General features: G+C 33.6%; 1 protein-coding gene across 1 annotated transcript in view; it reads left to right on the top strand.

Moving 5' to 3' along the window:
- Nucleotides 1-24973, top strand: part of LOC120771028 (sestrin homolog) — a 66407-nt gene that overhangs the window by 14139 nt on the left and 27295 nt on the right. Inside the window, exon 2 of the mRNA XM_040098805.1 lies at nt 3286-4943. Coding sequence (XP_039954739.1) covers nt 4902-4943 — 42 coding nt within the window. The 5' untranslated portion in view covers nt 3286-4901. The remainder of the gene's footprint in view (nt 1-3285; nt 4944-24973) is intronic.

The following is a 24973-nucleotide window of genomic DNA, read 5'->3' as shown; positions in this document are numbered from 1 at the left end:
GCTATCGTCAACTTTACCCATGAATAGTATATGTAAGGAATGTATGTTCGTATTATTTTTATTATTAGGTGTTTATGTTTGTATGCCCCCAACTAAGAGATACAGATAAGCGAATGTTGTGTCAATGCGGTCGTAATTTTTATTCACTCTCAAGTTGAACAGTGTGAATGGAAAATTTTCGTATTTATTTTGACTCTCTGCTTTGGCATCAGATATTTATGTATGTGCGTTGGCGCATTTTGCACTGCTCGCGTGGAGACAAATAAGTAGAAAATACAAGAATCTACAAAATACACACATTGTATATAGTACATACCGCTGTGAAGTATCAAACTAGTCAGAAAATTCCAGCTATCACATAGAATTTTGGACTAAAGTCGAACTAGTCTTCTGACTGATATTCGATTCATATTAATATTAGAAAGCTATTTGGAAAAAGCAAATAGTTGACTCGCGTGTTTTAATTAAAAATGTCTGATGTGATGAAAATTCAAATTAAACTTTTTACTCAAAATATAGGTTAAAGCATATCATATTGATATTGTACTCTAATGTTTTGAAGAAGTGTGAAATATGTACATATGTATATTACAGTCGGTGGACTAGTTACGCTTGCGGTTGATACTAGTTGTAAAGTAGCTTGGAACTACTTGCTTTTAGTGCAGAGTGCATACATACACACATGTATTTACATAGGCATTGTAGACAGAGAGACTGGCAATTAGAAATAACAAATATTTGTATCACATATGTATAGTTCTATATACAATACATACATATGTATGTTTGCATAAATTCTTAAGCTTCATATGAATACAAAGTAGACTGTTGTTTTGCAACTCGTGTACATATTATATGCATAAAGAACTACTTATGTACATATGTATGTATGTTGATAGTCAAAACTGGAGAGTAAAATATTCATACAGTTCATGGTGTGGATTTTATTTTATTTGAAAGCAAATGGAAAGCATAAAAAATAATAACAATTAGATTAGTTCGTTTAAATTTATAAAGAGGGAAAATGACCATTATCTGCCAAAGAGTTTGAATCTCACTGGCACACATGCATCCATACATACATATGTATGAATGTAGCTCTATCTCATAACTTTATGCTTGTACTATATAACATATAGTACATACATAAGTAGTTATGTTAAGATCCACTCTAGTTTATACTTAACATTTGTTAAGAAGCAGTTTGCAATTTCAATAATTTGTCTCACCCCTTTTTCTTCAAATTCAATTTTTTCAGTTTTGTGTAAATATACCCGATGCGTCAACATAAAAAGTGACAACTTTTGCATTTTAAATATAAGTATACATACATATGTACATATGTACGTAGTGAATATGCATCGGTGTAGACGTGTTGCAAGTAAAATTTAGATACGTCATGAGATCACCGAAAAATATCACGTGTTTCGCTTCTATCATTTACCCAACTCAAAATGTCAAACATTTAAAAAAATCAAGTAAAAATAGTGTGAATATCTCAAAGATTACAAGTGTAGAAATGTGTTGCTTAAATTAAATTTTCACAGTCGAACAGTCACGAACAAAAGGAAGAATCAAAGAATTTGAACAGATGTGCATTTAAAATAGTCAGCAATGCAAGAAATGCACACAAATAAATACATAAGTATAAGCAGATGTTGCTTGGTGAAAAAGTCTACAAAATAAACTATTGAAGTGAAATAAAATGGTGAAATACAATGAAATGAGTATCTATTCGAGAAATAAATAATAAAAAAATAAATTTCGAATAACTGCCGATATCTCACCACGCCATGCATGACATTCTCGTTCATTTCCCCACTATACTCATTCGACACCCTAGAGGCTTTTCGCCAAAACACCAACTGTTGCAGTCTTTGTGCCAAATGTGCCTGTTGTTGACGCATACTTTGGCAACAACAAGCTATTGGCATGCCATGCGTTGCATTCCGCGCACCTGAGTTGCGTGACATAGCAATCAATCGGTACCGATTGCATCATCCCAATGCATGGCACGCAGTCTACTGAACTGTCGCTCCTCGATTCTAAGTGTGCTAATATACTTTGCTGTAGATAGGAAGCTCAGTTTTAATCATTTGCTAGAACTTGAGATGGAAGGCTAATATCATATATGGTCTAATAGTATTTTTCACATCTCCTTTGCATACAAATATTTCAGTTCTTCATTACTACAGGTAAAATTTAACGTAATCGTGTAAATATAAAATATGGATAGATATTATTTCAACCGCCGAAATCTAAATACTCTATAGAAAAAGTTTTCACAAATTGCTATCACTCTAAGCTGTTTGTACATATGCATGAGAGGGAACTGTGCACTACCCCTCCCTCTACGTCTGCTAGTATATTGTCACAAAAATCCGTTTATTATACTCTTGCAACCAGTTGCTACAGAGAATTATAGTTTTGTTCACCTAACGGTTGTACGTATCATGTAAAACTAAGCGAGATAGATATACTATGTATGTATGTATATAAATGATCATAATGACGAGAATAGTTGAAATCCGGCTGACTGTAACTTAAGTAAAAATTGAGATATCTCCATGAAACTTGGTATGTGGGTTCCTTAATACAAAAAAAAAATCGAGTTCATAGATGGGCGATCGCCATTAACCGAAAACATATAAAGTACCATAACTAAGCAGCAAATTATGATATAAAGCTGTAAATTGGTACAGGGGATCATAGAAGTAAGGGGCATCTGTGGAAACTTTGCAACCTTAAGACCAAAAGTTGTTTAAATCCAATTAAATCTGTCCAAGCCCCTATCTACCGAATATTAGACCCCGGTACCTATAGTTGATTTTTGATCGAAAATGTCGGTCAATATGTGATATATGTATGTATGTATGTATATAATTAAAATTAAAAGATAATCTTTCTCTTATAATGGTATGTCTAAATGTCACAAATGGGTTGAATCGGACCAATACTTCCTTTAGCCCCCATATACATACATATGTATGTACTTAATATAATGACTTTCGAACTTCGGGAACTTTCGAATTTTTTTAATTTCAGCCCAAGCACGAGCTTATATGTACATTAGTATACCTGGTACATATGAATCCAAGACCAAGAATCGGCAAAATAATTTCAAGTTTGAAATACATACATACTTATGTATTTTGCTTTAAAAAGTCATTTTTATTTACGCAATCAAGCTCTTTTAACCATCAAAAATAGTATTTATCATAGTTATAGTATAAGCACACCGTTTCTTAAATATAACATTTTCACATAATTCCCCTTTCATTGCAGAATATACTGGGCAATAGAAACTTTATAGGAAGCGATTCAAAATTCCGCGTGAATAACCGATAAAAATCAACAGCTGATCAAATATATTTAATGGTTGGCTCTCCATAGTGTGAGCAATATTTTATTCCGCAGCAACTACCGTTGCGCGCGCAAAGCATAATTGCTGTTATATATTCGATATTTTTTGTACAATTTGACGATTTGTCGCAGCAAACGCCGCGCTTGCATCCATCACGTTGTTGCATATACAAATGAGTAGCAAAAACAAAAACAGAACCATTACAGTTAAGACTTTACCACACTACAAAGAACAACTGCAGCAATTACAACAACGCATCGAAGAGTTGAGCTTCATCAATATACGACGTGCGATCTTCACCTTCAAGCGTCTCAATCACAATCCAGATAGCAATCGCCGCGTTGGGATTACAATAGGCAAAAGACGGAAAAACTTAACAAGCTCCACAAACGCAACAACTGCAACAACTGCAGCGATAGCAACATTGTATGACAGTAAGCGGTGCCAACAACACCAACTAAACCAGAAACACCAGCAAAACAGCTGAGTTGAAAGAGTAAACACTCCGTGCAGAGTTGAACAAAGCAATCTGCAGTGGCTAAATTGCAGTTGACAGCTGCAGCAGAGCAAAGCAAAGAGAAATCGGTGCTACAGTGCAACAGTGCAGCGGAGCAAGGTGTTCCAGCACAAACCAGTTTGACGCTTTGCAAAGCAGCGACGCATGGTGACGACTCTAACCGAATTCTCAACTAACTTAGACGAGGAGGAGGGGAAGATTAAAAGAAAGACGGTGAAAGAGTGCCAAAGAAAAGAATTCGAACAAGTCGAAGGTGTGGAAATTAGTATAAATAAAATACAAAAATATTGTGCAAAAAAGAGCGTATAATTAAACAGCTAGCAAGAGAGGTGAATTGCAGCGAAACTGCATTTCTATTAGTTGACCGTAGCGAGCCCAACCGTGTGAGGTAAATAAGCTGTTGTAACGGTTGATTGCAATCGAATAAGCATTCGTAACTACCATAAAAGTGGACAAATAGTGCGACACGCGTGATACGAATAGCTTGTGATCGAACAGAGCACTTCGTAACTCGTAACGAAGTTAAAAATACAAGTTCATCAATAAATCGTCAATGAAAACAATAACTAAGTAATTTATACAAAAGGATAAAAGTCGCACCCTATTTGACTCTAATAGCGAAGCTACGGCCCCAGACTGCAACAGTATTGCATGTTTATAGAAACGACAACTGAACTAAGTAAGGTTACCGAATAACCTAAAGTTGAACAAACGGAGAAATCTAATTGCGCGTGAACACAGAAATACTAAACAAACCATAACAGTTCTCCAACCCTCCCGTACGTACACGGTACGGCAGCGTGCGCAACACAGTACCGTTGCCTCACCGGCGAAAAGTTAGATCTGGCCTTCGTTGCGGCGTGCAGCTGTTCAGATCAGCAGTTTAAGAGTTGCTCCACCTGAACCTGATTCGCCGCCATTTGTAGCAAGTTGCTGTGTATGTTGAATTTGTGCATTGACTGCTGATTGCAATACAATCGCACGTGTGAACGATTTCGATTGCCCCTTCGCATCTTCTCAATGTTTGAGTTCTGTGCAGATATGGGACAAATTGGCCAAGATGTAAGTAAACCCATGTATTCTACTTACAGTCAATATTTTTTATGATTTATTTTTTATTAATTGGTTATTTTATTAACGGATAAAGCTTAGCATTAGCTAATTGTTAGTTTGTCGGTTTGCTTCGAATGAACGCTCTTATTTTACTTACACATTATTTCGCTATAAAAGATTTTGCGAGTAATATTGTAGATATTTCTCAACGTCCATTCTTGAACGTGAGATTTCAATGGTTTCACAATAATTCTTAGATCACGAATACTCTTGATAACAAGTACTTCAGCAAAGCTCTAATTTTTCTTTTAAAAGTTTTAAATACCATACCTATTGTCTGTTGTTCATTAAAAAACTAATTTTCATTGACCTATATGCAGTATATGCACTTTTATAGCGCGTATACTCTTTAGGGTTATCATTTAATGCATACATACTTAAGTGTATATATGTACACTTTCTGATTTTTACTCTCGCAACATGTTGCTGCGGTGTATAATATTTTTGTTCACCTAACGATTCTTTGTAACACCTACATATATAAAGGGTGATACATTTCGAGGTTTTATACTTTTTAAAGAATAACACAGAAACTTCAAATTTAATGGGGTATGTTTATTATCATTCGAAAGAACATTCTTTGGCATTTATTCGTTGAAGATTATCCTCTTCAAATAATGGCCGCCTAACCATCTCAGATGGTCCATCATTGAGTCCAATTTTCGACGACTCGTATAGAGTCGTATAGACTTTAGACTTTATATATCCCCACATAAAAAAGTTTATCGGTGTGTTATCATACGATCTTGGTGGCCAATTGACCTGCCCAAAAAGTGAAATTATCTGCTCATCCAAGGTTCTCCCAATAAATTCATTGATTGAAGCGATGTGTGGGAAGTGGCGCCGTCTTGTTGAAGCCAAATTTCGCCGAGATCAGGAGCTTCAATTTCAGGCATCAAATAGTCGGTTATCATTAGATCCCCATTGACGGTTACGTTCTCACCGGCATTATTTATGAACTGATGATTCCACCGGTCCACAAACGACACCAAACTATTGTTTTTTCATGAAATGGCAGCTCTTGAATCTCTTCAGGTTGCTCTTCGTCTCATATGCGGTAATTTCGCTTGTTTATACACTCATTGAGTTAGAAATGGCCTCATCGCTGAAAAAATTGGGTCGAAAACGTCGGATTATCTTGGAACTTTCCAAGAGCCCGTAGAGCGAAGCGATGATAGAAAGGTCGAGTGGCTTCAGTTCTTTGACAAGCTGTATTTTGTACGCTTTCTATTTAAGATCTCGACGTAAAATGCGCCAAGTCGTTCCATACGTTCGTACGAGTTGCTGCGAACGGTGTCGAATGGACTCTCCACGGTCTTCGTGTACACTCTTAGCTACGGCTGCTATATTTTCTTCACTGGACGTGGTTTATGCAGTCGAATATTATCCAATAATGAATGCTGGGTCTTTAAATGGGTGATGGCGTCGAGAATAGTACGCTCAGTAGGCCGATTATGTTAACCATAAGTTGAACAAAGCGCGCGAAATACATTCTTTACAGAACGTGATCAGTGGAAAATGGATATTGAAAAAAGTACGTCTACTTGGATCACCCGTTATATACCTTTATATCTCGGGAACTATCTAAATTTGGTGCATTATATTATTCCATCGTTCTTATGCAAGAGTATGAAATGTTTGGTCACACACCATCTTAGTTCTTCCTTGCTTGGCTTGGATTTTCAATATTACCTATAACGCTCTCACATATACTTAAAATAAAGGGCTTTTAGTAAAAAGTAAAGTATATTGTTGGATACAGCATCCATATACTACATGTAAAGATCTTCGTTATTCTAGCAGTTTTTATGCCGAATATATCGGTTAGTGTGTGAGTTATCTCCATGAAATTGCGTGGAAACATGTCCAGGCTTTCCTCTCAATATACCCTGAATAGTAATTTGCGACACCTCACATTTAACCGTTTCTGAAGGTCGTATGTCTGATATTTTAATGGAATGAAGTGCACAAGTTTTCTTCAAAATTAAGTAGTCTAATGCTAAATAAAAATGAAACTGGTATAGACCCTAGACCAACCCTCATAACCCTAACATAATGATTTCTGATCCTCTCGTTGATGTTTTCCCCATACGTTCCATATATTATATCTCTCATTTCTCATTTATACTTATTTTTACCGAAACCTGAAAATATGCTACTGGCTTTGAAATTTGAAAATTTGAAAATTGGGAGAGTATAAAATATTCGGATGTTCCCGAACATAGCTCTTCCTTACTTGTTTTTGCAAATAGAAATATAAGTATATACATATATTTACAAATGCACTTAGTCTATCTTATCAGCAATTTTTTCTCTGTTTTGTGATTTAAGTTATTTTATAGATTTCAAAGGCACGTAGCGCTAATAAGCAGTTTGCATTTTTTATTTTATTAAAAAGTTTACGCACAAAAGGCTGGATTTGCATCGCTTTACTGATCAATAATTTTCTTTGTATTTCACTTTATTGTTTTTGGTATACTTTTACTTGCTTAGTTGTTTTTATTTCTTCTTTCAACAATTATTCGAGCAAAGTATGAATCGAGATCTATCGGGTTCCTTATCTTATCTCGACTTATATTTGCTGTCCAGAGTCCGAGTTTAATGGCTCCAATAATTGTAATCAATTAAGTGTTTCTTTTGTTTCGTTTGTACTCATATTAAATAAGTGTTTTATTGATATCTGGTTGATTTTACGTGCAATTCATGAAATCGCATACATCCCAAGTCGGAAATGCATATTTTGTTCTTTACAAATAAATGTTCAAAAAGTTACCTCGATTTGTTGGGCCTGCATGAGGTTAAAAAAACACGGATGTGTTCATATTGCGGCTGGTAAAGCGAATACAATTTATCAAACTTATCAGGACCCAAGTAAAGTTTACTTCTGACACGTGGTAAAGTCTTGCATGGCCTTGGGGGATGTTCACATATTTTTTGTATTTTTATTTTTTGTTCGTTTTAGAAACATTTCTAGTTTTAGATATGGGACAATGACCAGATATAATTTCCACCCTCCCGATATTACAAAAGGATAGTCAGTATTACGAATTGAAGATAAATATTAGGATCAGGTATAACGCTGAAAAGAATTAAAAAACGTTCCCTTTTTTTGAATAGATACTTCATACTTACCATCCTTATGTCACGGGGCTTTATTGGTGACAGGGTGGCTGGAACTGATTAAAATGATCAAAAATCTGAAAAAATTTACGTTCAAAGGTTTACCAAATTAATCGTAGTGGTTTTCTGTAGATGGCAGACCCATTCAATTTGACTTAAACTAAATTGTTTTTGCTTATAAAATTTATTACTATTATATAAGTACATAGGATTGTTACGCGCACTGTTGCCACAGAGTGAAGGTAGTACTCATCTAGCTAATTCTGAATGCTCAACAAGTTCGTAAAACCAAAAATGCATTAACATTTTTCTACTTTAATGTAAATAATGTGGCGAGAAAAACACTTTTACGGCCCGCCAGGCGCCAGTCGCGAGTTTAGGCGCAGGCCCCAGCAACCAATTTCCGCCTCCACCATTGCCGCCGCTATATTCTGATTAGAAACGCAAGACCGAGTCCGAATACTGAAAACGGAAAACATGACCTACGTCAAGCGTATTTTTAGTGACGCGCCGTTAATTACCGGCCGCTAACCACAATTGTTATTTGCATGGCTGAAATATGTGCCGTTGTTGTTGATATGCTTATTCATATGCATACCATAAATATTTTTTATTGCATGCATTGCAGTAACATGCACCTTTTCAAAGTTTCCTTGCATTAAGACCGTCGTGCCATGTTCTTATGCACCGAAGTGTAAGTACAAATGCATTCTAGAAGTGGGCAGTGCGAATCCACGTCGCAAAAACACGCATATCACTCATACGACCTTGGTACACCAGACGGATCATTATGAACAAGTAAATGAATTTTTATACCTATTGTACATACATATATCCACGTCTGTATAGAGTTCTACTGATACTTTATTCTATCTAAATTTGTTATGGCATATGGAGCACGATTTTGAAATCGTTTTATCAAGAGCACGAAATGTAATTACATACGAGTATATGGGTGCGAAATACTCGTAATAAATCTACAAGTGGCAAGCTCTGGAACATTACTTATATAAACCTTTGTAAGGTTAAGGAACAATGCGGACGTGTCAATGCATTCGCCTATTAAACACATAATATTAATCATAACGTAAATAATATAGCCTGATTTGATATTTTTCGATGTGTATCTATTTAACTTTTTGTGAAATTTTGAGCTAAGATCGCAAGAAAGGCTTTTCATTCCTTAAAATTTGTAAAAAATTCGGTCCATTTTATGCAACATCATACATAGTCTGTATTCACATTCCAAGGCCCTTGTTGTTCGAACTAGTAGTTCGTTGGCTAGGAACGACAATGAAAGATCAAGAGATCGAGGAAACGAGTGTTCTAACATTAATTATTCATGATCAAAGCCATTACTTCAATTGAAAGTTACCCTTTACGAAAAAGTGCAGAAAGTATTTTTACAAATATATCTAAATTTTACTATAAAGCAAAAACAAAACTTTTTTTGCGACGCAAGGCAATGAAAAATTAATATGTTTCCTTCTTTTCTGAAAAGTCAGAATTAGACACACTTGCTTTTAAATCTATATATGTATGCATGTATGTATGTACATACATATTATGTATGTGTATGTATGTGAATATGTATGAATGCAATTAGTTGTTGTCATTGTTTATAGTTAAATTTTATTACACTAAGTTGCATATTTTTTACGATTTAATTTACGAGTCACTATAGTCACAGACGGTTTTTAGCGGTTGCAGTTTATGTAACCATATGTCACTCGTATTGTTGTATAAATAACTGCATAATTGTAGTTGATGTTGCTCTTTGTTGTTGCAATTTGATCAAGAAAATACGACTTGCCTGAGGTCAGGCACGCCTTTTTTAAATCCGAATTGTGTTTGTTATTGACAAAAACAGAGCACCTGAACAATGTGGCTGTCTGCAATGACAAGGAGATAATAAAAAATACTTATAATAACAGTGTATTATTAATTTTTTTTAAACTTAAAGTTCACTAAATCCGGGGCCATTTCTTGAATTTTCTTCGATGTCAAATCGAAATAGATGTATCGACTCAAGAAAGCCTCCACTTGTTGTCTATTAAATCTCGTATAATTATTGAATTGCAATTTGATTGTATACTTGTAAGAAAGTCTACTTCAATTGGGTAAAGTGCATGACCCTCCGATTCTTCGTGCAAATTAAGTGGAAATGGAATGCGAACGAATAGCGGGATTCTGTAACCAGTCTCTAGTCTCTATTTGAGACATTTTGAGGCAAAGTCTCAATTTGAGACTAGTTACTATTCACTAAACAGTCTCTAGCGTTAGTCTCAAAATATTGAGACCTGGTAGTTGGCAGGTCACAAAACTAAAAAGAACTCTTGTCTGCCATTTTGAATATACTGAATAGAGATCATCATAGATATTAATCGATTGTCGTTTCTTTATATTTTGTAAGCAACTCAAACATGAAAAGGTTAAAAATAAATCAATTTTACATAAATTTCGTAAATATTATGAAACAAAGTCTACATATATTTTTATTTTTATTGATAATTATGTTTTTTGACTATCTTATAGAAAATTTAATATTTGTTATCGACATATTTATTTTCATTCAAGTGTAAAAACATCTCTGAATAATGAAATGTAATAGATTTTGTGACTGTCACTTACAGAATAGCAATATCATCTCAAGTCTCAAAAATTGTCTCTAACTTAAAATCTCAAATTTAGAGACTTGAGACTGTCTCAAGTTACAGAATCGCACGGGAAAGCTAATCGACCTCCTTTGAGGCGTTGAAAACCGGATGCCATATTTGTATCAACAAGTATTAATCAGAATGTTTTGAAGTAGAACGGAAATCGGCCTTCCATACAAATGCTGAACGATCCATTGGAAAGAAAGTAAAGTCTCAGAATTGAAATCATGTGAAAAGAAGGAAAGAAATCTTTATTCACACATTAAATTGGTTTGCTCCGCATTTCGCGCAACGTAATAATCGGTTTCTTATTTTTAAGCTTTCACAACATGTTTGAAAGAAAGTATAATATTTCGTTAATACAACGGTCTCTTGTAAAACCTGAAAATAAAACTATACCTCAGTTACCAAATTGACAGGGTTGTTCAGATTTTCGAACAATATTCTGCCAAAATTGGAAAGATTGCTGTGGCGGAACCAATCTTGATATTTTATAAGAACTCACGTTCGCAAAAAGAATGATCAGTTTAAAAGTATTTACTGTTTCATTCCACAAAATGAATTTTTCGATCTTAAAGTACAATCTATATACAAGTACATATCCATGAATTTGTGGGAGAGTGGTCAATTAATTTATGAATTCCTGGTATTAATTCTATCCCGAAAAATACAGACGGTTGTGAATTATATGGTAAATATAAGTATTTGTATAAATATTGTCATAATGCCAGCAAAGGTCTAATAGACAAAATGTCTCTTACCTTCATTAAGTAAAAAAGGTTCAATTTTTATGTCACGATCTTCACTGTTTGCCAAACTATCTTCGACAAAACTCTGAAAGTAGCGAATCGGACAAATAATTGGAATAAATAAAATTTACTGGCACAATCAAATAAAGGTTAGCGTCATTGTTTCATAGATAATTGTTGTTTTTGGACAGAGAGGGGTCAAACAAATCCACAATTACGGTCACCAGACTGACTAACTTCAACGATTTGCCGTGTTCCCCCGCTTACACTCATTATTATCCATATAGGCATAAGTACACTATATACTGTATGTATGTTTATGTACAAGTATGCAACCCGAGCTGAGCACATACACATACATACTTATAAAATATCTATTATGGGCTATGTTGTGTTAGGATTGCCAGCAGTCAAACAGCACTAGATAATGTCATATTCTATTATAGCTATTTGTTGAAGTTTTTGTGCCTTATCTCGAGGTGAGCGCGACGATTTAATAATCTTACGACAGACAACAAATAATGGCTCTTATCAGTTAACTACCTACTTACTTACCCTAAATTGACAACTTTTTGCTTTTTGTTTGAGTTGTTTGTGTTGTTTCTTTTGTTATTTTGTTATTATGCTGTTTGCGATTATTTTACTCTGTATAATAAAAGCAAACACGGAAAAAACATCCACACTTACAGCTGCGTATGATGTGTACAGATTTTGTAAATATGTGTGAACTAAATTAATTAAATAAACATTATTATAGTGATAAGTTATTTCCACACCGAGTGTTGAATTATTTGTGAGCGAGTAGTTAAAGAACAAATGTTCACTTATTAAAACTGATATACATGCATACATATGTAAATACTTAGGCACAAATGCCTACATACACACGAATATACAGTGTATTATTTTCGTAAATATGTAGATATACTATAAAATACAAAGCTACAAGCACATAACATACATGTGTGCATACCCTCAAAGAAAACCAGAAATGAAAGGAATCCCTCCTGGACACCCCATTAATATTTACCAACTGAAAGTCCGTTCACAACCGGTTTTTTTTTAGATTATTCTTAACTCGAATTTTCATTAGCTAAATATCTATCAACGCATTTACCCGATTTGAAGCTAGTATCGGGTTGCAATTGATAAATGTAAGTAATATTAAATAAGTTTTTATAGTTATCTGAAGTTTCCTGCGGGGCATAAGTCCGTGGATATGTACTTACTAGGGTGCACCTTAGGTATACGAAAGAAAAAAAATATAGCGTACAGGGCATCACACCTCCCCAAAAGTTGCAGTTGCAAAGTATAATATGATGTTCTGCAAAAAATTTTGGCAACTTTTGGGGGGGTGTGATGCCTTGTACGCTATATTTTTTTTTCTCCCGTATAGGTAAGGTGCACCCTAGTACTTACGTTCATAATAATATATATTTTATAATATACATATAAGCCATTTATTTTATTTTTTATAATCAACCACAAATCATGCGCATTCTATTTTTGTTATTTTTAGGAGATTTGTTTTAAGTAAGTCTATTTTATTTTGGTGCCCGTCAACACCCGTTTTCGGCGCTAAACAGCCATAGTGATGCGCTGTTGTATTTCCAACGCCAGTAAGAATAAAATTAGAATTTTTTTGATATTTACGAACTTAGCGAAAACAAACGAAATATATATGTATGCTCAAATATACACTTATTTTCTATATACATATGTATGTTTGTATAAGCACATACGAGAATGTGTTGTATTTGCAGCAAAGCAGCCAAACTCCCACTCTTATTATTCCTTGAACAGGGTATATTGAGTTTGTCATGAAGTTTGTAACACTCAGAGGGAAACATCGAAGACCCTATAAAATACTCATATGAAGGATCAGCGTGACGAGCTCAGTTGATTTAGCCATGTCCGCCTATCTGTCTGTAATATACTCGAACTGGTATCACAGTATTTGAGATATCGATCTGAAAAGTTTCACACGTATTTTGCTCACCAAGTAGCTGCACATTTCGCAGAACCGCAGATATCAGTGCATTATAGGATACAACTGCCATTCAAACTGAACGATCAAAATCAAGTTCTTTTAAGGAATATTTTGTAATTGTGAAGGGTATTATAACTTCGGTAACATTTCTAACACTTTTTCTTGTTCTTTGTTGTCTGTTATCATGAGCTGATAAGCCAAATCATATTTTTAGAATACAAATTTAAAATGTTTTTATTGGCGAATATTTAGTACGCCAGTGTAATTTGGCTTCTAACTTGATAGTCCATATGTCGAGTCTCGTCTTGCCTCACATTAAAACCGAAAAATGAGTCAATGAACTTTATTTTGTTATACATTATACATTAGCTGTAAGCGGTGGCGTATGAGTGATGAAGTGGTTGAACGATTTTTGGGTTAGCTTTAACATGATTTCAATTTTCAAAATGTACCTTTGGAAGTATTCAATATATTTATAAAAATGTATAGTTCTTATATCCTTGCCTTTGAATGCTAACAACAAACAACATTATGCCCAATTCCATCGTAATTTGGAGCGAACGACTCAATAATAAATAGCAGCTTACACAGTATGACCGTCAATTTAAGAATAATAATGCTAATTAAGAATATTCTGAAACAGTAAATTACAACGCACAATTAACTTGGACTTTTTATCCACCAGAAACAAGTTGCACAGAGTATAATAGTTTTATTTATAACACTTAAAATTCACTGAGATATAGCAACATATACATACATACATATATTATATTTATCGAAACGATCAAGAGTAAGATTCCTGAGAGTAGAATTCCTGATGTCTATCTGTCCGTCTATATACGAGTCAAAAATTAAGATACATATGTATGTATATAGATTAAACTTCGTATCCCTTGACCCCATGAGAAGGTTAGCAAATTACAGTTACACCCAAACTAAGCGCTTCCTTACTTGTGTTTTTATCCACGTTCATATATATATAAATATATACATACATGTCTAATAAATGAAACACAAATTAATTGATAGAAATATCCCAGAGAGAATTAGGGAAGCTAAGAGTATTTACCATACCATATAATACACCTATGTACATATGTATATATTATGATTTCATTGTTTTAATAAATACAAACACTTGAAAAATGGCACAAGGGTACTTTGGTATTGGCCGGTGCTGTATATATGTATGTATGCTATACAAATATTATTTTAAATACCTTAAGTGTGCTTTTATTACTGAAAAATAACCGAAAAACTGTATCCAAAAATTGCATGCCATTTTCCTTCACTGATTTTGATTTTATACCAAGAATAAAAATAGAATGATATTGCTTTTGAAGAGATTTACAGTGACGTTAATGGCTTTGTTATTCAAAAAGATGCCCGCCTCCATGGTATCGGTTCACAAAAAAGTCGAAATCGGTCATTGAACTTTTTAAAATATTGCATCTTTTTATATATTTTCAAAAAGATCTTTTAACGATTGACTTGGAAGAACAGAACATACTATATGTAGATACCTGTCACATATGGTTAAAGGTCTTAACGGTTCAATTTTTATGAGAACTTACTCATACACTTAGGAATGTTCGATATGAAATAAATATTATTAGCAAACTATTATGATAAGTTCCACCAATGCCCAATAAGCACATACCAATGCATAATTTTTCACAGGTTTATAATTCTAATCGGAAAGGCTTCGCATTTGTCTATACTTATGTACATCCTTATTGTTTATTTCATTGTCATTAACTTAAGCTTAAGTTAAAAAGTCCAAAAATAGGTTGGTTGAACAATGACATTGTCACGTCGACTTCCACCTCTTGGTCAGCTGCATAATATATGTAGTTTGAAAATAATTTTAAATTCACAAATTAATAGCTGGAAATATCTTCCGAATTCACTTTTGGTCAGGGTAATTGCTAGCACAAACTTGAGTCATGTTCACCGTTTAGTTAATAAATGTGTTTTTAAAGAAATTAAGCGTGAAATTTTCATATTAGGTAATCACTTTAAACTATTTGCAACAGTTGTTGTTGAAGACAGCTTAGTGAAAGTGACCATGTATTCTATATTACTACAAGTATGCTCGTATTTATTTTGCAAGCAGTTGCTAAGCGGCATATGTTTGGACAACGCTCCATTGCACGGGTTTATGCTCCACCTTGAGCATGTACATATGTATGTTTTTACGCTTCATTTCAGTTGTACATATATGTGCATATGAATCTATTATTTTACAATACTTCACCTGTTCTGTTTGCACACCGGTTTTGTGTTTTTCCCTCCTCATTGGCTACTTATCTGTAGACTGATGTAGGACCGTGGCCCACCTAATTTTTATTGTATTTTATATTGAAACCAAATTAATTGTACAATGTAGACCGATAGCCTATCAGGCAGAAAACTGTTTAACTTGCTCAATACAATGACAAAAAACATGCAGACGATAACAGGCACATTGACAGAAAACTGGTGTTTGTTAAACAACAAACTCGCCAGTCGTTTGGACTCTCATCAGAGTAAAAGGGTCATTCATTAAATTAAACCCTATCCACTAAACGTAATACCATGTTTCAACCAAAAATTTGAAACGATTGGATTACATTTAATCGATTCCGTAATGTAGACTGTCCTCACTGACCTTGGAGATTTTTAAAACAGCTGGTTTTGACATTAAAAAATTCACATTGTGTAATATTACATTTATTAAATAAATATACATTGTAATGTAGTATTTCGATATAACAGTCTTCATGTTTTACATAAGTATGTATTTCCCATTTTATGGAAAAATGGGCGAATTTTTTGATTTGGGAAGTCAATCGCCAAGTGAATTCAGACGCATTTAATTTATTTATCTGTTTAAATTTGTTTATTGCTTCTTCAGATTATTTTCTTTATAGTATCAAAATCGGCTGTGATAACGGGATAAATTTTCCTAGATGGCGCTAAATCAAAGTGTCCCCGATGACGAGATCAACAAATGTCATTTATATATTGCGAAATCTTGCTAAAACTAGTAGATTAGCGAGATAATCAACTCGACAGCCTAAATCCCGTCGGTCAGAACAGGGTTTAAGTATTTGAAGTGAAATGTGAAAATGAGAATAGCTCAGTTGCTGGATTATTGAATTCATTTGATTTTTTTCGTGACAACTCGAGACTATATTTAAAAGTTTTCAAAATTAGTTAGCATGTAATATAGATATATGTATATGTGCATACATACATATGTAATGCAATGTTCGTTAAAAGAAAATTGGTTTAAACAGATGCATCACAAATCAATGTACATAAATGCATTCAAAATGATTTTCTCTGTGTAATTAGCTGCAATTAATTGAAGAATATTCTCCGTAGAACACGAACACGAAAGAACGGGAAATTAATGAAAAGAATTAATTTATTAACTTAGCCTTGCTAAATTTAATTCGATAGAATTGTATAATATTTCAAAACGGCACAACGCAACTTTTTAATTATAGAAAGACGGCCAAGTTTGACATACCTTACATCGCTTCTTGTAATGTGAGCACCTATTTCCCTATACTATGCGGTTTTCTATGAGTTGAGACACTCTGAAAATTCAAATGCCTTCAGAATTTTCAGCTTTACTTTGTTACGTTGAGAAACATCCGAAACCATTTCATTAATTTTGGCACTATGTCAAATTCAAGTAAGTTTACCCACAGTTTACTGTATTTACAGAGAGGTGTGGATCGTTTAAGGTACTATATAAGTATGTATGTATATGTAAAGCATGCTCAATTAAGTTCTGGTTTGAAAACAAGTTCTTTGCTGAACGAAGGATTCTTGTTTAACTTAACCAGAACATATGTAACTGACAGATGGCTGCAAATCCGACATTGAGGAAACGGCCCTTAGACTGTTGGTATATCACTCAGCTTTGAACATTACCGCGGTTAAAATGCGATTTCTTCTATTTTCGCATTTTAGCATGAAATAGGAAATATAAGTGTCTTGGTACTGCCAGAAATAGCTCTCCTAGTTCAATAAATTGGTTTATTAGATCTTTTGGAAGACTAATACTGGAATTAACGCATTTTACGTACCGTAATAAATAGATGAATGTACATCCAGGCTAGAAGGTATCGGGAATTCTTATTCCCACGTCTCATCTCCCGCTTTTATGGAAGACAGGTAAATTTTTATTCCTACTGTCCTTAATTATGATGCGAAAAATTAGCGCGATCTGTCAAACAGTGTGTTTACAGCAGCTGTTTATGTCAGTCGACCTCATTAGTGTTTGTCGAATTTTAAAATTTAAATCAACGTATGTATTTGTGTTAAATTTTGGCCAAACACTCAACAAATATCCTTGATCAAGCACCGTATTCACCTGATATGGCCTTCTGTGACTTTTACCTTTTTCCACACTGAAATATCCACTTCGCAGAACACGCTTCGACTCAATTGAAGGCATCAGAACAAATTCGATTCGAGAGCTGAACGCCATCCCGGAAAGTGCCTATAACAATGTTTTGACTATTGGAAGTAGCGTTGGCACATGTGCTTCGCTTCAAATGGATGTTACTTTGAAGGCGATAATATAATAAATTTGGATGTTGATTAAAAAATGTTCGTCTTATTTATAAATTCTTTCTTGACAGGGTGTATGTACATACATACATATGTATGTATATTCAAATAAATAAATAACTGGTATACATGCGACATAGTCCATCATTTGTTTAACCGCCCCAATGTTGTATTCATTTAGTTGTTATTCAATTGGTTTATTCGTTTACTGAACTTGAATTCCAATTGAAAGTTTAAATTAATATACACGTAGCAGGGATTGAAGCAGCATTTTACAGCTATGTAACTGATTGTAATAAAAAATGTACATATTTGTGAATACTCCGAGAAAAGGGTTATAATACTACGCTGTATGATACGAGTGCCTTGAATAGATTATTTTTCAAGCTATGAGTAACAGAAACTTTTTTCGAGCATCCTCTGTCACTTTTAGTTCGATTGCTTTTCCTGCGATATGTCATATTTCATAACTACATATGTATGTATTTCTAACGACTTGCAAGGACAAAAGTTGTACGTTTTAGCAAGATCATATTCCATGAACTTTATACGTTTAAGATTGATTCGTGCTATTTGTACAAATCTGTGTTAAAATTAACTAAGCACTTAAATGTATATTTACATAAGTATGTAAGTATGTAGATATGAGTGCTAGTTGAAGAAATATTCCTGTTATTCATTGTCTACTGATAAGAAATCCATGATGTAAATTTAGAGTTGATAGTTTTTCGTGTGGCAACACAAGCCTTTGAGTGTAATGCTGCTGACGCACATTAAAAACTCATAAATCAGCTAATAACTAATAACACCGAGTTAGGCGATATACTAAGTACTTTATGTATACATACATACATATGTATATGTATGTGTTCTAATACATAAGTATGTACATCTACATATATGTACACAAATATACGTACATATATACATACATACATTCGAGTTTTAAGAAAAAATTTGCTAATGAAGCTTTAGAGTTCCTAATAGTGTTTGATTGAAGTCTGAATGACGGCGTTACTTCTGCAAACCTCTTTGTAAGAATTGAATTAATCTAGTTATAGATGACACTCATGCCTTATTGTATGTTATGTAAGTCTCTTATTATTCCTCTTCTTTGTAAAGACATTGGTCAAAGTTGAAGCATAGGGTAGTTAACGACAATGTTGTAGATAAAGATCTCCAAAAGCTATTGTCGTTGGAAAGTTCATTGGGGTGAAAACTTGTAACATTATTTATGAGCCAAGTGGACTTACCTAAGCATAAAAACAGAAATCTTAACTGAAAAATAATTAATGTATGCATTCATAAATTATAAATATAATCCGTGGTTATTGACCACTACAAGCACCAGTGATGGTTGATGGTCCATTATTACCACATTTTGCATAAATTGTCATTATGAAACAAAACCACTGTTGCCATTTGGCTTAAAAGTGTTAAATAAGGAAAATAAATATTTAACAGCGCAGACAATATTTCAGATTTTCATTTTACAGACTGATATATTCCAACTTTAGTGTTATTTTCAAAAAAAAAAAAAAATGTTTCATACTGAAAAGTTGATCTAATCGAATGATTTAAATACATAAGTACATAGTATATCTAAATAATGGGTTGTCAAAAAAGTCTTGCGGTATTTTTATTGAATTTTTTTTTATTGAAATTGAAATGAATTTTTGATGACTCATGCCCAGCTCTTCACCGATGCTACGGCTGCTACTATGCCGGTCTCTTTCGACCAATTCAGCGATTTTATCGCAATTTTCGACGACAGGCCTTCCGGAGCGTGGCGCATCTTCGACCACCTCTACACCAGAACGAAAACGTTGAAACCATCCTGGTGCGGTGGAAATGGAAACTGTATCGGGTCCATAAACTGCACAAATTTTATTGGCGGCTTGAGATGCATTTTTGTCTTTATCGCAGTAGTACTGTAAAATATGCCGTATTTTCTCTTTATTTTGCTCCATGTTTGCGACGCTATAACTCACGAACGACTTAAAAGAAACGACAATCAATCAAACACGTGTTAGCGCGTGAAATGAGCTTTCCAAAAAGATATACTTAAGTAGCATGACCCGATGCGACGACTAGCGAAAATACCACAAGACTTTTTTGACAACCCATTATTTGCTTAGTGAATTCGTTTTGTTTGCAACTCGTCAGCTGCAAAGTCTGCAAGAAGTAGAAGAAGCAGAGGGCAAGGTAAATATCAAAGCGGTTGTTATCAAATGGAGTGTCATTCATGCGAAAATACATATGGACATTTTTGTATGCATTACATACTTATTTATTTGTGAGTAAATAGGTGAGCCAATAATACCATAAGGACTATGCACTATTATTTTCTTTTTTTAGTATATGCGAGTATAACTTTTATTTCCAACAAATGCCCCTTACATACAAGTGCTAACAACAACAAGCAGTGTTATTCTCAAATTGCTGTGTTAGTTTATAATGTCTAGACGATTTGTCATTACAGAGTTGTAATTGTTATTTACTTTTACTTCCAATAACCGTAGAAACTTGAGACATTAGAAATCTTAGTCCAATGCGACAAACGAAAACAAACGTATAAACAGAAATATACTATATACCATACATAGTACTTACATATGTACATATGTATGTATGTAATGTATATGGGCATAGTATGGACTTGACAGAGTCTTAAAAGCGGTTATTTGTAGTTTTTCGATGAAATATTTTATAATTGGAAGGCTATCTGGGTAAAAGCTCTGAAAATAATAATTTACATATCTTCGAGTCTTAAAATTTGATATTAAGCGGAAAATAGAAAGATGTGCCGATAAAAAACAGTAACTAATGCTTTATTGAAACATTTATTTGCTCGTTTTTCCTCTATTGTAGGCAAAATAGTCCGCTGGTTTTACTTTAAGCACTTAATTATGCGTTCATTTGTAAGTACTTATATGTGATAATTGACGTCATGCCTTTTATATATTAATTTCGTTTTAATTAATTTCTTTGTGACTGCACTCATATATGGAGAGTGCCAATACTTAGAACCTGCCGTAGAGCGACTGTGAGCGCGTAGCCGCCAGTTGCTCGGTTCATCGGTTATTCTGCCACTGCTTGTTCTTCTCAACCTTAAATACTCGTTTATATACGAAGAGGCCCATGAACATTCATATAAGTATATATACTTATTGTATATATTGTCAATCAATCCCTGTATTACAAAGTATTTACATCACACGCGTTGCAATTTTCTCCCCCGTAAAGCGCTCACTCCCTCCCTATGGTGGGCAGTGGCACTGCTTGCTGTGCATGAATTGCACAATTAAGAAAAAAGGGGAGCGCCCCTCTATTTAGTAAAAATAAAAATGTATAGTAGAATATATGCAAAGTGTATTATAAACAATATGCATTTATTTGTTAATGCAATCAAGCTTGAAGGGTGAAGGCTGCCTTGCAACTTGCATATTTGCATATACCATATTATAATGATATAACAGTTACGTTCATATGTACATTTACATATTTTGTGTGACTTTTGATGATCTCACTTAGAAGGCCTCTCAAGTCGTAAGCCTTGAAAATATGCAATAATCTAGCGCCGCAATTAGAAGTGCATTTTGTTTACATGCATACATACACATACTTATCCACATATGCTTTTGTTGATTTCGTAAATATTTATCTTAAGTGGTATTTCTACGAAAGTGTTTCCTACGAAGTGCGTTTTGAGGTCATTCACCCAGCAAATGAGCACCCCACGTTAATATAGATTAATAAATATTTATGAATCAGTGGTCGATATTTTATGAACAATAAATACATATGTATGTATGTAATTTAGGTAGAGTATATCTATATTTGAGGTAGCTCGGTGCATAGTGTATAAAAATTAGCTTGGTCAGAACATACATATACATATACATAGGCTATAAAAGTAGACCGATAGGAACAGCAAACGACGCCATATTTTTCCCCGTTCTTTCAACATTTCTCTTCAATAAGGTTTGCCATTTCGTCATGGAAAGATATACGATCCAACAACGAGTCGAAATTATTAAAATTTACTAACGAAAATCGGTGCCAGTAGCCTCAACTTTAAATGCGGGTTTTTCAATTAGAGCGTTACAAAAATGTTTTTAAATTAAACAAAAACGATTTGGTATATCAATTAAAATCTTTATTCCTGTGAAAGTACATTCGCACGTACTCCATCCATCCCAAAAAAATTACGGTTTTGTGCCAGCGGCGTCACTGGGCCGTACTTATTCCGTAATGTTCAAGACCAGCACGTTACTCTGGATTGGGATCGCTACTGAATATTTTTGGACCGAATTATATGGACTTGGACAATATGTGGTTCCAACAATCGATTTATTGCAAACCAAGTTTGATGAACCTGATTGTGTAGCGCTCTTATTGAAAAATCCTTTATTATTAAAATTTTGAACACACTGTTTCGAAGACAATTCCACCCCCTCCTATGCGTGTGAATGCCAGAATACCACATTATACTTTACTAGAGAATATCGTCTACTTACCAGGGTATATTCTGCAATATCGAATACTGTCAACCCTTTTTAGGGTAGTAGGTAGAAGTGTCAAAGTTGGGGAAATGCTTAAGAACAGTTGTCTATGTACATCGATTTGTGAATTGTAGGGATTGTATTTATTGAATATATTAAAAAATATGTGTATTATTTATTTGTATTTATTTGGGAATCACATTCCTTGAAAGCCCTCTTTACATTCGTCAGTTTACAAAATCCATGTGTCACGTGCTCTCAACCGTTTGGTGAATCCTTAAAATTATATTAAAATATACATAATATGATTTAAGGTTTTCATCAACTCTGTTCCCACACCTCTTGGAGCATGATACTAATCAAAAATTCGCTCTTCTTTTTTTACGAATCAAACTTTTCAGCCTAAATGTCAGATCTTAGATTAGAATCTGACGAATTTTCTGTTTCATAACTTTCCCTTCTGTTTGTGTTTGTTTGTTCAGAATAAAACTAGTTCTCCATTGCTTCAATTAACATTTTAGTATTCGAACATATTTTTCTTCAGCGCGAGTACTCTTTAACAAAGAACATATGTATGTAATAAAGAAATTAAAATTAATTTATTGCTCCTGCCAGTTTTATTTACAACAATCCGCCACATTACCAGCTAATGGTAAACAGTAGTTGGACATATGTATACACCAGTTATTTTATGCAAAACACAGTGTAGTCAACTATCTGTATAAATATGTATGTATATGTACATATGTATGTATGTACATTCCTTGTAGATAGTTGGCAAAGAGTGTTTCGAAAACAATGAAACACAAGCGCTGCAATAGTAATGGTTGGAAGCATGACAGGTTCAAGCTTGGTTAATTTTTACGATTTCCGGCTTTTGTCTGAAGGTATGTAAATAAGTATGTATGTATACTCATTTTTTATATATATAATATATATACATATATATTCAATATACTTATTTACATATCTACATATATCTAGAATATATAAAATTATATAAAATATTTATACTCATATTTACTTGCTTTGATGCTAACACTTTTATCACAGGATTATAACTGATATTTATGTACATACATACATATTCTATATTAAGATTATAAATGATTTATTTAAAAACATTCATAGCTTGGGTTTGGTTCCTGTTAGATTTATTATTAGCCTAAATCCAACGATCATATTTGTTAAATGTTAAGATCATATTTTACGAATGACGACTACGAACTTTGAAATGGTTTTACAAATCCACCCTCGAGTATTCCTCGGCAGATACCTACATACATACATACGTACTATATACTCATTTCACTATATTAGGGACGTGCTCAATATTGCATCCTAAGTCAAGATACTTCGTTGTTTCAGATGCTTAAGGGGCTATACCAGTGTGACACTTTCAATTTTTTTTTTTTTTTTGCTTTTTCGATAGTTTATATATTCAAAAATATCCTGTGAAATAGGCGAGGTCGTATCTTAAATAGTTTTTGAATGGCAGCGTTCTAAATAGCGACCGCTCAGAGGTGCAAACATATATAAGTGAAACTTTAAACGCGTTTTTCTCGAAACGACATTTTTCAAAATTGCTGACATTATAACTCAACGAGAAATTGACCGATCGATTTCAAATTAAAACTGGATATAGTTGAATACATTTGCTATACAATTGAAAATTGTCAATTTGGCATTAAAAAACGACCACTTTTTTCGTAAAAAAACGATTTTTTTTTCAAAATTACGCAATTTTCTTAATTTTTGATATTTTTCAAAGATCGTAGTTCATTGTATAGAAAATATATTTAAGTTTAATAAACATTTTGAATTTTTTTGTTTCAGCTACTCAATCGAGCAGAATCATGCCAGCAGGCGAGGCACTTTTTTTTCGGCACTTCCGCAAACAGCACATAACTCCGTTATTTTTTAATATTTTTGTAAAAAAAAAAAATTAAATATATAAAAATTTTAATATAGCTAAAAATATACTTTATTACGTCCATAGAATGTCGAAACATTCAATCTAGTACTTTCTTTTAAAAAAATTCAAAAAGCCCCCCTTAAGGGGCTATGCCAGTGGGACGCATGAAAAATTAGGCGATTTTCGTGAATTTTTTTAAGAGAAAATATACGATTAAATATTTCGAACTTATTTTAAGATTTTTGTTTTACAAAAATGTTGAAAAATAACGGAGTTATGGGCTGTCTTCGGAGGTGCCAAAAAAAGCGCCCCAACTGCTGGCGTGATTCCGGCCGAATGAGTAGCTGAAACAAAAAACTCAAAGATATGCATTACCCATACCATGAATATCAAAAATATATAAAATGGCACAATTTTGAAAAAACAATTCGTTTTTTTAGGTAAAAAATGGTCGTGTTTTTAATGCCGAGT

Source organism: Bactrocera tryoni, chromosome 3 (genome assembly GCF_016617805.1).
Source record: "Bactrocera tryoni isolate S06 chromosome 3, CSIRO_BtryS06_freeze2, whole genome shotgun sequence".
Taxonomy (NCBI): Eukaryota; Metazoa; Arthropoda; class Insecta; order Diptera; family Tephritidae; genus Bactrocera; species Bactrocera tryoni.
Note: the sequence above shows the minus strand (reverse complement) of the source record. Positions and strands in the feature narration are given on the sequence as shown.